The sequence below is a fragment of the Ornithorhynchus anatinus genome, chromosome 18 (genome assembly GCF_004115215.2).
Source record: "Ornithorhynchus anatinus isolate Pmale09 chromosome 18, mOrnAna1.pri.v4, whole genome shotgun sequence".
Taxonomy (NCBI): domain Eukaryota; kingdom Metazoa; phylum Chordata; class Mammalia; order Monotremata; family Ornithorhynchidae; genus Ornithorhynchus; species Ornithorhynchus anatinus.
In genome coordinates, this window is record NC_041745.1 from 8,013,674 (window position 1) to 8,028,259 (window position 14,586).

The 14,586-nt window shown below is 44.6% G+C and overlaps 1 protein-coding gene and 1 long non-coding RNA gene across 2 annotated transcripts in view; one reads left to right on the forward strand and one right to left on the reverse strand.

Annotated features, from left to right (window-relative positions):
• The window catches only part of PDXK (pyridoxal kinase), a 32,655-nt gene extending 24,527 nt beyond the window's left edge, over positions 1-8,128 (forward strand). The window contains exons 8-11 of the mRNA XM_029046703.2: positions 231-342; positions 1,178-1,314; positions 2,543-2,609; positions 3,726-8,128. Of these exons, the coding sequence (XP_028902536.1) occupies positions 231-342; positions 1,178-1,314; positions 2,543-2,609; positions 3,726-3,838 (429 nt within the window). The 3' untranslated portion in view covers positions 3,839-8,128. The remainder of the gene's footprint in view (positions 1-230; positions 343-1,177; positions 1,315-2,542; positions 2,610-3,725) is intronic.
• The window catches only part of LOC114805477, a 42,641-nt gene that overhangs the window by 24,934 nt on the left and 3,121 nt on the right, over positions 1-14,586 (reverse strand). Inside the window, exon 2 of the long non-coding RNA XR_003753457.2 lies at positions 12,427-12,513. This is a non-coding gene — a long non-coding RNA (uncharacterized LOC114805477). The remainder of the gene's footprint in view (positions 1-12,426; positions 12,514-14,586) is intronic.

A 14,586-nucleotide genomic window follows, 5' to 3' on the forward strand; every position in this document is an offset into this window, starting at 1 on the left:
TCTTAAAAAGCTGAGCATTGAATCTCGGTGAAGCTTACAGTCAACTTTACAGTCACTGGAGGGAGGGAAATGGCTTGTTCCTACCCGGACTGGAAGATTTTGGGATTTCTTCCTGGTCTTTATCAGTGCAGCAGTAGAAAGATAATTCCAGTATTGGTGGGGCCATACAAGCCAGTGGGTTGGCTAAAAGCCATGCCAAGTAATGACTCTGTTTCTTGGTGGTTACATAGGTGATGGACCTGCTTCATTCCCTGGGACCAGAGACAGTTGTCATCACCAGCTCAGACCTGCCATCTTCTTTAGGGAGTGACTACCTGATTGCTCTGGGGAGTCAGAGGAAAAGTAAGTCCTACTCCTTCCCTGCTTTTTTTCTTGGTTTCCACTCTTTCTTTATAAGAGAAAGTTCCCCTGGAGGAAGCAGGTGAGCGCCTGACGTTCGGTGCTAACAGCTCACAACTTTTTGGGCTGTGAAGGCAGGACAGCAGGCCCTCTAGACTGCAAGCTTGTTGTGGACAGGGAACATGTCTACCAACTCGGTAATGCTGTACTCTCCTAAGCGCTTAGTACAGTACTCTGCACACAGTAAGCGCTCAGTTAAAAACTGTTGATTGATTGCCTTGCTCCAAAATACCGATATTCACACTGGAGTTGGGTTTGATGACCAGTTACATTTCTAAGGACTTTTCATTCTGGGGCCTGAATCCTCGCTACAGTCGTCATAGGACACGACAGAGCTTTCCGGCTGACCCTCGGTCTTGGGATTTTTGTTTGTAGCAGCGGGTGCCTGAGGTCACACATGGGATCATAGGCCTGTCATAAAACAGGTCACTAACTCTAACGTTGGTAGAGTGTGTCCTGCCCTCCTCTTGAACGTTTTGCAAAATGCTTTGTACAGTGCTTTGCATTCAGTAGGTGCTCAGTAAATGCCACTACTATTAACACCATCACGTCTGAAGCCCCCCAAGTCCTTGTTCCCTTACAAAGCTGCCTCTCTGCCAGCCCTAGAGCTCTACCCAGTAGACAAAGCTGTCTTGATGTCCTTGATAATCCAGCGTATCTCTGGTATTTGTGCCAGATTAGGGGATTGGTGCTTCTCGTCCTTTCTCTCCCCCGGCCCCCCCTCCAAAAAAACCCAAAAAACCTTCAGCCACTCGTGTTTTTTGTTTCCTTTTTCAAGCAAAATCTGATGGCACCAAAGTGACAGAGAGAATCCGAATGGAGATGCGTAAAGTGGATGCAGTGTTTGTGGGGACTGGAGACTTGTTTGCTGCCATGCTGCTGGCTTGGACACACAAGCACCCTAATAATCTCAAGGTAGACGGATTTCCTTTCCACCAAGAGGATGCAAGTGGATGAAACAATAACGATTTTGCTATGTGTTAAGTCCTTGCTGTGTGTCCAAGCACCGGGGTCGATGCGGTAGTCAGGTCAGACACCGTCTCTGTCTAAGGGGGAGGAAGAACAGGCATTGAATCTTCATTTTATTAATGAGGAAATGAAAGCAGAAGTTAAGGGAAGTCCAGGGTCACGCATCAGGGAACTGGTGGAGCTGGGATTAGAACCCCGGTCTCAAAAATCTCAGTCCTGTGTTCATTCCACTAGCCCTGTTACTTCTGAAGAATAATGGCAAGGGGATGGCTGTGGTCAGGTGTGATGGGTCAGTTTAACTTTAAATTGCACAAATGAGACTTATGAGTGATGGGACTGGAGGGTAAACCATTTGGAGGGAGGGAGTTGCCCATGTAGGGGAAGCAGCGTGGCCTAGTGGAAAGAGCACAGGCTTGGGAGTCAGAGGACCTGGGTTCTAATCCTAGCTCTCCCATTTGCCAGCTGTGTGCCTTCAGTTTCTTCAACTACAAAATGGAGATCAGAATCTGCTCACCCTCCTACTTGGACTGTGAGTCCCATGTGGGACAGGGACTCTGTCAAACCCAGATTAACTTGTATCTACCCCAGCACTTAAAACAGTGTTTGACACATAGTAAGTACAAACCAAATACCATTTAAAAAAAAAAAGTAAAATGCTAACCGAGTAGTCCTGTGACCTGAATTACTCTGCTGTCCTCTCAAACCTTACAGATCAAAATTAAAACACAAAGATAAACCATGGTTCATGGGATGAGAATTTTCTTTTTTAAAGAGAGCATTTGAAAAGACATAGAACTGGGACCCTGGGGACTTAGGTTCAAGTGTCAACCGACCTGCTGAATTACTTTGGTCAAGTCCCTCTGAGGCTCTCTCAGCCTCAACTTCCTCATCTGTAAAATGGGGCTAATATAACTGCTCTCCCCACCTCTTAGATTGTGAGCTGTGAAGGTCAGATTTCAAGAGTTCGGAGTTTTACCCGATGGACCGAACACTTGTGCAAGAATTTCTCTGGGCTGAAGCTTATGCAATTATTTGCTGACCTTCCTTTTGAAAGAAAAGGAAGGGAAGGAAGATGAGGATAAGGAGCTGAACAGGCGGGGTTTAAGAGGGAAACCCGTTGTGCAGGCATTAGAGACACATGTGGACTGAAAAATCTTCCTTCCCCGATTTGCAGGTGGCGTGTGAGAAGACCGTGTCAGCCATGCATCACGTTCTGCAGAGGACCATGGAAAGCGCCAGAGGTAAACAGCTCCATGTGGACGTCTGCTTTTTCCTCCTCCTGACCCCACCGCCCCTTAGGAACGAGACCTGTAAAATGAGATGGGAGGATACAGCTCCCACAATGGAAAGGTGGCCGGTCTGGGTTGAGGGTCCACTCTGGGTTTAATGTGTCACCCAGTTTTCGATTGCCCCCAGGTCAGAGAAGGCTCTGGTTCCCATGACTGGCAGATTTTTCTGTAAGTGGTGGATATCATGTGACTTGCCCTGCTCAGTTACTTGGTCTTGGGTCCTGTCTGACTGTGTTGTGATGACAGTCAGTCAGTGGGAGTTACTCAGTGCACACTGTGTGCGGTGCACTGTACCAAACCCTTGGAAGAGTCCAGTAGAGTAAGTAGACACGATATCTGGCCTCCAGGAGCTTATAGTATGAGGTCTAAATCAGTGGAGCCTCTGTGGTTTGGTGTCCAGCCCTTTCCTGTAGCAGAGGCAGATGGGAACAAGTAAGGAATGGCTTGTTCCTGGCCAGGGCTAGTTCTTGCCTGGTCTCTGTTTAAGAGGTCATCCCTCACTGGTCCAACAAACCAGTTGGGGAAAGGAGAAGCAGCACGGCCTAGTGGACAGAGCAGGAGCCTGGGAATCATAAGGACCTGGGGTCAAATCCTGGCTCTGCCTCTTGTCCGCTGTGTGAGCTCGGGCAAGTCACTTCACTTCTCTTTGTCTGTTACTTCATCTGTAAAATGGAGATTAAGACTATAAGCCACAAGTGGGTCAGGGACTCTGTCCAGCCTGATTTGCTTGTATCCACCCCAGTGCTTAGTTTGGTGCCTAGCACATAGTAAGTGCTTAACAAATACCACAGTTAAGGAACAGGGAAGCTGCTCTCCTGGTCTGGATTGTTAGCACCAAAAGTCTTCTCCTGGCCCCTGCCTTCCTTGGACTCAGTAGAAGTACAAAGCCAAGGTGGCTTTGCAGTTCAGGGCACTTGACTACTTTTGACCCTCACTGGAGATTGGTTGGGATGGTTTGGAGAGTTCAGAAGACATAAGGGTTGATTGAGGAGTGAGAGAGGACAAAAAATGCAATCATCTCTCCCCCGTTCTGCCTCTTCCAATTTGCGTTTCAATTTGTTCTTTTAGCACACGCTGGAAAAGGAAAGAAGCCCAGCCCAGCTGAACTGGAACTGAGAATGGTCCAAAGCAAAAAGGACATAGAAAACCCAGAGATCATAGTGAAAGCCACTGTGCTATAAAGGCTGTGAGAGGAGTGTGTGTGTGTGTGTGTCGCCCAGTAACGCACAATGTATTAATATCTTCCTTTTCTTTCTTGTTAAAATGTCATGTCTGCCTTAGGTCTGTGACTAAACCTCAAATATTGTCTCTTTCATGAAATGGTTTCCCTCATCAGCACAGTTCTGCTGGAATGAGGATAGGTGCTGGGATAGGTGCTGGTTAGAGTTGATTGAAAACAAACAAAAATCCTCATATTTGAAAAAAGAAAAGCCGACTCAGGACTGTCACTGAGATAACTAGTTACCAACATGCTCTCCCCCACCTCCCCGCCCCAAGTTCACTTGACCTCTTTACTGCCTTAGGATGTCAGACAATTCTTAGATCTCCTCCTAACACCCTCCATTGGCTCTACTGAGACAAAAAAAAAAAATAACCCCACAGAGCACCCAGTTACATTGGACAATTTCAGCTCTTGGGAGGAAATGGACCAATACACAATTTGACCTCATGCGGAGCCAGTGGGGTTGACTCCCTCACCCATTATGATGGTTAAATGAGAGACTTAGTTTCTTGATAAGTGCGAGACTCAGTGAGTTAAAATTGGTCTGCCACTGAGGGGGTCTCCTGGAGACCTTAAGCATTCTGTTTGGGATAAAACTTTGGATTTTGTTATTCTCCCCCCCCGTTTCTCTGGAAGACATCAAAGCATTGCTTTTCTGGATGGGCTACTTTTTTGGTGCCTGGACACCATAAATATTCCCTTTTCTTCCAGTCCTAGAGGAAAAGGAACTAAATATTTTTAGCCTAGGCCTGTTTAGAAGCAAACCATCTAGTATCCCAGTTTGGCTTTCCCTTATTCTCCACAGACATTTTACCAAAAAGCCTCATCCGAGAAGAGGTTGTGGTGATCAACATTGAGGCCTTTAGCATCTTTATCAGCAATCTGATGATGTGAAGCCAGCTGGACTCTTTATAATCAATGGGGTTTTGGGCAGTGCTGAGAGCACTTCTGCCATGCCCCTCCCCACCCCTCACACCCAGTGACATTCCTGGTTAGCCCAAATGGATGTAAAACACTATGTTAACACTTCAAGGAAGTGTTCTGTGCAAATGCTTTTACTAGAGATTCTGATTTTAACTATGGAAGGCAATGGTGGTGGAGCCCCAATCTTGCTTGGATTTCCAATTTTGGGATATTGTCTTTTCTTGCTACTGGAGGCACTGGTAGAGCACAGGGAAATCACAGTGACTGTGAGGAAGTAGAGACAGGCCCAGTGACCAGATACCGAGCCCAGAGAGGATGATGGGACTCTGTCCACACTGTCTTCACCTCCCCCTATTCCCCCCAGCTCTGGGCATTACTGGCCAGCAGCATGCTTAAAAAATATAACAGTATCAGTAAGCCCTTGGTGTTTGAAGCATTTTTATTCCCAAAGCACCCCGTCAGAACTTACCTCACAGTGGTCCCAACAACAACCTCATGAGGTAAGAAGAAAGGCAGGTATTATCCCCATTTTGCAGTTCAGAAACTAAGGCTCAGGGAGGTCAAGTGACTTGCCCAAGGTCACCCAGATGGCTGGTGACAGAGCTGGGACTTGAACCCGGGCCCTCTGGCTTCCAGACCGGCATTCTCTGGCTTCACAGGGGTGGCTCTGGAAAGGAGCTTGGGAGAGGGATGAGTGCAGGGTACTGTGGGGCAGCCGGCCTTGTGACCCTTCCAAGAAATGGAGGCACAAATAGGGCCATTGCACATCACCTGCTTCTTCTATTGAGGTGCTGTCCAAGCTCTCGATTGCCTCCTCTTCCCCTTGCCTCCTCCTGCCCATCTGTCCCATGGGACATCACCTCCCTGGTTTCTTGACTTGTTTTTACTGATTGCTCTTCCCTTGCCCCTAGTGGAATGAGACAGTGTGGTGCATTAGGATTATAGGGTCTGTGTTCCAAATCTAGCAAGTGTGCTCTGAGACTGTGCTGCCCTGGAAGTGTGGGGCTCTGCTCCCAAAAGCAGTCTTCTTGAAATCTCTTTCCCACTTGGTGAGGCCTGAGCCAGGAAGGATATTATTTGAAAAGCACTCCCCTGCTCAATTCCTGCTACAGTAGGTACTGGCCACCTCTCCGCTTGCTTAGAGTGATCCACTCTCCAGCTGGCTCATACTGGGGAGTTTAGGGCTTTATGTGCCTCTCCGGTATCAGGTGAGAAATAAGCAGCAGAGTTCTGCCACTTCCCACCATCCCTGGAGTCTGGGAAAGAGGATTTGATCCCGCTCACCTTTATACGCTCATGTATGTCACTCATAAGCTTTGCTGCTGGAATAGAGCCTGAGAGCTGACCATCTATGCTGTCCTTATCTTTGGTCTTTCCGGAAAGACTCATTTCTTGATTAATTATATTCTTTGAACCCTGAAGCAGAGGAAATCTTGGCAGGAGGGAATTTCAACTACTCAAACCATACCATTCTCATGTTTAAATTTTCATTTCACTTTTTTTTTTTTTAAACCACTTGGCATTTCGTTAATGGGTGCTTCCAGTGGTTTTCCAGAGGTTTTCGCTCCAGTAAGGCCAAAGAGCTATCGATTCCATGTCAAGGCAAGTAATTCTGTTTCCTAGAACTGAGGTGACAGATTCAGGAGGTTTTTCTGCCTTGTATAGCTAAAAGTGATATACCTTCCTGGTGACGAAAGAGAGGGGGGATGATGTGTTTCTTGCCATCCTAGATTAGAATGTTCCTGTCACTTGCAAACCCTCCCCAAAGATGCTCTGTTTCCACTGGAGAGTCAAGAGCCCATAGGAACACTGATCTTCATTGGTGAAGTCTGGGTCTTTTACGAAGCTTTTAGGTGTAAACATTGGGCATATCAAATGAAATCAGGCAAAATAGAACAATTGGGTTGAAATGGGTGAAACCAGACATCGTTAGAAAATGAAAGGGAGAGCTTCCCAGTTTAGATACAGTAGCTCAAAAGGCACTGTAACAAGGGACACTTGGGAGATATATTAATATGGTGATTTCATGCAACATTATCCTTTTGGGTGAATATACTCTTCTGATAGAAGCGCCCTTTTTAGTTATGGTAGAGAAAGCGTAGGCTCCAAGCAAAATGGGTACACATTTCGGTCAATCCTGCACCAAATCTGATAAATACATATATAGGTAACAAGACCAAATTACCCTCTTAATCCCTTCTGGTGGTAATCCTAACCAAATTGTGGCTCTCGAAACCTATAAATCCTCCCATCTCTTGCCACTGCTTTATATTTTAGAAACCACCCTGTCATTCAGATGAAGGACATGAGGACTGCATGCCAGATCTCACTTTAAAATGCTTGCATTTCCTCTTACCAAAAAAAAAAAGCAATTAAACTAAGCAAATGAATGTGATTCCCAATTGCAAAGCTCTTCATATCTTCATACAGAGCTTGACATTCAAGATGATTGCCCAGCAATAATTATAGCCCCTATGGGAAAAGCACAAAAGGATGTGTTGAAATATCCTGATTTTTATGTAGCTTATTATATAGTTGTAGGAGGCTTTGGGGAAATTCTGAAGACTTTTATTTTCTAATATGGAGCTACCAAAAGTCTGTTCTTTTTAGCTTGGATCATTTATTTGGGGATTAGACCTGCAGTCACCTAGCAATGATGGAAAGGTGCAATATCTCTCTAAATATGCAGCTCACGAAATTGAATGTCATCAGTAGCAGTGTTGAACAGTTCTTGAGAGGGTGTGCCTAATAGCCATGATAGTCAGTTTACCTCAGTTTTCGCTTATGGGGTCCAGGAAGATGCCAACAAAGACCTACATTATATAACAAGAAGCGATAAATGAAGCGGGCCAGATTACTTCTGAAAGGCCTTGGTTTTATTTTCAGAATCTGTCAGCACTGTTTCGGGCCTCATTTTCTCAGTCCTTCCTCGGGCCAGGTAGTTCTCAATTTTAGCTTAAGGAAAGCTAACAAAGCGTGGCCCTTTTTAGATTAGCTGTTTTCACCTATTATCTGGCTCGACTCTGGTGACTGTATTAGTCTATTTTAATTAGCTCTATGTATCAAGAAACGTTGTAAAAATGATCTATGTTTAATATACCGTGCTTAAAAAATTAGAGCCTATTTTTAAAGATGTTGATGATTTCAAAATAGACCAAACTTGGTTTGATTGCACTGATGCGGAAAGGTGGGTTTAACTACGGTTTTCTTAGTGTGGGGTGGAGGAGGCAGGGGGCAGCCTACACTGTGATGCCTGAAGTGCCCTGATGTAAAAAGAATGACTTTATGACTGGAAAATAAATACATATATTTATTAGCATTTTAGGCTTGTTTTATGAGACTCGTTCTTTAAAGACCTTACTCCAGCAAAGGCTCCTTGAGGGTAGGAATCACGCCTACCCACCTCTTGTATTGCTCTACCGAGTGCTTAGTACAGTACTGTGCACACACACACACACAGTAAGCGCTCAGTAAATACCCTTGATTGATGGAAGCCAGTTGTGGAGAGAGCAGTTGAGGACTGAGAGGAGACGGGGTTTCTGAGTCAAGGGGAGGAGTGGGAGGCTTCTGGACCTGGGACTCCATTTGCTTGTTGGAGGTGGAAGTGATAGGATGTCATTCTGCATTTCCATCTTGCGCTTTTCTTTTCAATTCCACACCACTTTTGATTTAAATCCACCTCAAACGCAAGCTGGGGTACATCCATTTGGGATTGCACTGAGACCGGAGGTTAGGGGCTGCAGACATTTTTATTGGTCCAGCGCAGTAGTACGAATCGTTTTACTTACTGAACCCCTACTAGATGTGGTGCTCTGTTTGGGAGGAACAGAATGAAGATGTGAGCCCGTTCCCTGCCCATGAGGTGCCCAATACACTCTACTGGGGGAGACAGACATAAAAACAGTTGCAGGAGTACCAAAATAAAAATAATTGAATAGACACAGGTGTGGAATTGATGTGTTCATGAGTCCTCTGAAAGACAACACCTCTACTCTTTCAGAAGTTATCTGGGGCAGTGGCGGTACTGACCCACCAAATGAAATGGGGGTTCAGCTGAGCAGGGGAGCGATCTCTTACCAACAAAACTGTACGTCGGATAGTCAGAAACCATCTTCACCTTAGTGACAGTTTCTGGAACCAGATGCTGAATCTCAAATTGGTCAGAAGAAAGTGTTTCAGTAGCATTGGCTCACTAGTCCAAAGTCCTTGTGGAGAGGGATCTATCTATCACCTCTGTTTTACTATACTCTCCCAAGAAACAGCAGTAGTTCAGGAGAGGAAGCTTGTGCCCAGATCCCAGTTGCCTGCTAGCTCTTGGTTTGGCAAGAAGTGGCCAAGGAAGCCATTAGCCCAAGACAGTTGTAGGGTCTGAAAGTATGATGGAGCAGATTTCTACCACTCTGCAACTGCACCACATCCTGATGACTGCATCACCTGTTGTTAGGATGGGATCATGGGACGGGATACCCCTTCCCCAATCCCCTCAGGTATGGCATTTTCCCATGCACGGCAGCTAAGACTTGGCCTCTTTGCATCAAAACATTTGCGCAGAGCCCAATGCAAACAGTGGCTGAAGACATCAGATCAGTAGAAGAGCAAAGACCCTGACCAAAGAAGGGCCACCCTCCATCGATCAACTTTGATCTTGGAAGAAATTGGCTTTTCACTGTGGTTGCTACACAGAATTTAGTATTGTTTTTGTGGACAAAGCCAATCTACTTCTCCATTGCTAAATCAGAGTCAAGGAAAAGCTGGGGAGAAGTGCATATCTATAATTCAGTCTCTGTCTTAGATGTGTAATTCCCATCACAGTCAACCCGGATATCAATCCCTCGCAAAGACTCATGCTGTGGTCCACCAGGGCCCAAGTCCCCCAGCTAATAAGGATGAAAAATATTAGCCCACGAAGGAGGTGGAGGAGGCAAACGGAAATGCTGATATGCTGCTAACTGTGCCATGATGTTCCCCTTGAAATTAGACATTTGCTTACACATTGCCTTGTTACTACTTAGAAAAGTGTACATAGATGAGAATGTAACCTAAGTACTGTGTATGTGTGTGTATGTATGTCTGTGTGTCACATATGTGCGTTCTAAATGTTGAACTTTCCGTTTCAGTGGGCTAGATGCAAACTTTAGGGGCTGGTTGTGCAGGCCTTCTGAAAGCAAGAAGAGTGTTTTGATGAATTCCTCTATTTTTTATAGACAGCACTGTGGTTTCAGACCCCAGCCACACCATGTCTGCCTTTTCCAAAAGAGTAAAATTGGGTGGGAAGAGGTAAAACAGTGGCTATGATATGGCAGGGACAGTATTACCCCACCAGCCCTGGATAGGTTAAAAAGAAAATGCCTTTTTAAGTAATATTTTTTTAGTTTGTAAATATCTGTTTAAATCACACTTTTTATGTACTTGATATCTGTGCAGTACAGTACTTTGCAGTGAATAGATGGATAAATTCAATGTTTTCCTCTTTCAGCAGTGCTCTATAAGGAACACGCAATAGAGTGATAATTTTTATGCCATTGCACTTGGTCCTGTATAATGGTAGTGGTTTATTTCTATTGAAAACTGTGGGCTTTTATAGTGCTTGTGTATTTTCTGGTTGGCCCGTATTTCTATGTTCTTATTGCAGAATGGTTTCTATGCTGAAGTACACAAAGATGTTATAGTAGATCTGCTAGAGAAGATCAATAGCTATTGTGTAATGTAGTTTTGCCTCACTACACATTTTGTGCACACGAATAATGTGTCCATTTTTTTGAGAGCTGAATGAGGAGATTTGAACAATGTGTCTTCTGTAGATACATGATCTATTTTAGAAGGAATGAGGTGTTTAGTTTGTTTTTTTAAAATGTGAATGAAAAGAAGTGTGTTTTGTCTTTAAATTGAAACTCTTTCTGCAGAGTTAGAAAAGCAATCGTGATTAGGTACCCAGGGTTTTATTTCCAGCTTATCTTCCCTCCAGGTGTTGTCAGAACACCGACTTACACCTGAATGCACCTCAGAATCCCCGGCTGTTAAATAGGAATCAGACCACTGGTGCCTGTGGGTGGGTGGAAGCCAGCCTAGCAAATAGGCACACTAATGTCTCAGTTCCCCCCAAAAGTTAGCCACCCTTTCTCTCCCTCTCCACTTCAAGTATGGATAGTAAAATGAATGACTTGTATTTATCTGAAAAGGAGTTCACAAGCTATTTGTAAAGATGTGAACTCCTCTAGGAGCGTGAGTATTTATTGAGTACCCAACTGGGAGCAATGCACCATATTTGAGCACTTGGGGAGTACCAAACCAAAAAATGACACATTCCTGCCCAGGGCTCATGCTCTAAGGGAACTACTGAAGGAGAAAGTTCTATAAATATGAAGTAAATTGGCACTGTTCTTTGCAGAGGTCCCAAACTGGTCCACAAAGCTAGGGGAGAGGGAATTACTCTTTGGAGGTGGAAGGTGGTTAGACTGGGTCAGTTTCAAAAGCTTGGTTTCCTATTAGCAAGATCTAGCTTTGGCCTCCTATACCTCTCTCCCCTGGGGACCTCACCCAGCCCTCACCTCTGTGACCCTTCGTCCTTCTGGCTGAGCTCAGTGCCTCCAGAATGTATGAGACCCCAAACGTTGCTTGGATCACACTTGTGGAGGATACTTTGGCCTACAATCCCATAGGGCGCACCAAAGAGACAGCGTGAAGCTGACGATGCCGAAGAAACTGGCTGAGATGAGACACCGAATGCTGTCTGCCTCCATGGGCCCAGCATCCACCCTCCCATTTCCCCCGCATCTTCCCTCCGCCTGGCACGGAAGCATAAACTCGTTGCTGAAGCTGGCTCTAAGTTATCTTCAATGATCCCATATCTGGATAAATGAGCTGCCGAGTGGGCACCCCGTAGCCTGATGAGACTGCTGCTTGACACCTGTTTTGAGGCTGGTTGAGGTCCAAGGGTTGGGACCAGGGAGGGACCACAGTTGGACCAGCCCTGGCTGTGGTCCAGGTTTGGCTGCAAAAACAGCCCAGTTGGGTTTGGGTTTCAATCGCTCAATCAATCATATTTATTGCGAGCTTACCGTGTGCAGAGCACTGTACTAAGCACTTGGGAAAGTACGCTATAACAGTATTACAGAGTTGATAAACACGGTCCCTGCCCACAAAGAGCTTACAGTCTAGAGGGAGCTTAGAATTTCCTCATCTGTGAAAAGAGGTTGAAATACCTTTTTCTCTTCCCCCATAGATTGTGAACTCCATGTGGAACAGGGGCTGTGTCTGATCTGATTATTCTGCATTACCCCCCACGCTTACCCCAGTGCTTGGCAAATACTACAATTATCATTATCTGTTATGGTGTCCTTGCATGCTCCCAGGTGCCCTGTGCATGAGCATGAGCAGTTTGCTCCAGAAGATGGAAAGTCTCAGTATTCAATAGAGTTAATATATTTGGAATTGGGCCAGGCCGGGACTCAGCTGGGCTCACACCTGGCTCGGTTCAGGAAGGCCCAAGCCAGGCCCCAAGTCTCCATCCAGTCCGGGGCTATACCCGCTGGCAGCCAGTGCTAATTAGAATGTGTCCAGAGGCCTGGGGATGACACCTCTCCCCGTCCCCTCCCCTCCACCCATTTCCCAGTTTGCACCTACCAGAATATCCTGGTGTCCCCTTGGAGATGCTGAAATTGACATGGCCTGTAGACACTGCAGTTGACTACCAGCAGAATGGGGCGATACCTGGGATGGGTGAACAAAGATATTGCAGAGGAAAGCTGAGACACTTTCTCAACTGGGAGACATTGGCACAACACAGTTCCATATTTGATCTTGCTAGTTCTGTATACCCGAGTCTCAGTTATCCCAGCACTAGCATTCCTCCTTATACAAGGGGATGGGTGGAAAGAGATTTCTGAATTGGGACCTAAATTTCAATAATTCACTTGGCAAAATAATCTGAATGCTTTCAGACAGCTTTTGTCCAGGGAATGATAACTGTGGAATGATCCAGGAATATGTTACTCAGGCATTCCATCTGTGGAAATTACTGGGCTGGGTATTCCAGAGTAGCTGATTTGATCATCACCACCACAGTACTTCCACTGGAGGCAGAGGCTACTGGGTCAAGACTCCCCAAACCAGGTTAGAACAAGGGCCGCACTGCATATCTACGCTTGATAACTAAAGCAGAAAGCCAGCACTGCAAAGAGTGCCAAGGCATTTAACCTAACAGTGGAAGAAATCTTCATTCAAAAGCTTTCAAGATGTAGCCAGGATCCAATTAGGAGGCTAGGGAATATAAAGTGGAGAGACTTAAAGGAACCTGAGAGATCAGGAAAAAGAGTGTAGGTTCAGAGCAGCCAGAGCTCATGTAAGAGAATATTTCACACATTCAGGTTATATTTGTGGTGAGATTATCTTATTTTAGGATGCCACAGATTCACAAAAAAAAATAGAGACCAGGATGGTCCCTTGATGAGTATCTGGGAAATGTCCCAGTTTGATCAGGCTATGATGTCCACAAATCAATAGTGTTTTTATGTGCTAAATGAATTCACTGCATTTTTTTATGGTATTAGGTGCTTACAGTGTGCCAGTCTCTATACTAAGCACTGGGGTAGATAGAAGCTCAGTCAGACGGAACACAGCCCATATTGTACATGGGGCTCCCAGTTTTACAGATGATGACACTGAGGCACAGAGAACTTAAGTGGCTTGCCCAAGGTCACACAGCAGGCAAGTGGCAGAGTCAGGATTAGAACCCAGGTCCTTCTGACTCCCAGGCCTGTGCTCCACCCGCTATACCACACTGCTTATCTACTGCATTCAGTATGTAAAAGACAGCAGTTCTTGCAACACAGTATTTTCTTCTATTCATGTGTATCCGATGTATGCATGTATAAGCAATACACTGGATAATTGTATGCAAATAAGATTGGAATGTTATTTTAATCCTGAATTGGGTTAGTGGAATAGATAATCATGACCTAGGAGTTTACAAGCAACAATGCCACCTTTGATTTTGTTGATTTTAAATGTGATTTTTATGTTCTGGAATCTAAGTGTTAAATAGATGATTAAATAATGATTTTGATAGTGATGACTAGCTTTAAAAAAAGTTGTTGACTGAACGAATGTTCAGCTCTTATTTTGTCACTGGAAGTACATTGTGTCCCTCACCCTTTGGGTGTTTTAAATTTATTAAAGAATTGCCTAATCTTAAACTTGAACTATGGAACATTTAGTAGTATTTCTGAAGGATAATTTCACAACAGGAAGCCAAAAGTAGGACTAAAGTGTTGCCTGGAAAACAAATTAGTTCAGAATCTGAAACCTCAATCCATTGAGTTCCTTTTTCTGATTGCTAAAGTTTCTGTAAGAGGATGCCATTTTTGGAAACAAAGCACATTTAATTTCACTGTTACTGCTGCCTAGAAAAGATAAATGTTTTTTGTACAGTGCAGGTATTGTTTCCTTAACCAACTGAAGATTACATCAATTTGTACTGTAATGTGTGTGTGTGTGTGTGTGTGTGTGAAAACAATTATATAGGTTTTCCATTTTGTGAAAGTCATAACTACTTATGAAGAAAATACAGTATGCAAATAAATATTTTCATGGTGTTGCGGTGAAATGCAATTTTTTTTCCCAATAAATGATTTTTCTTCCTAAATACTTTGGCTAGTCTGTTGAATCAATGTGTTGAATTTTTAGATTCAGTCATTCATTCATTCATTCAATAGTATTTATTGAGCGCTTACTATGTGCAGAGCACTGTACTAAGCGCTTGGGATGAACAAGTCGGCAACAGAT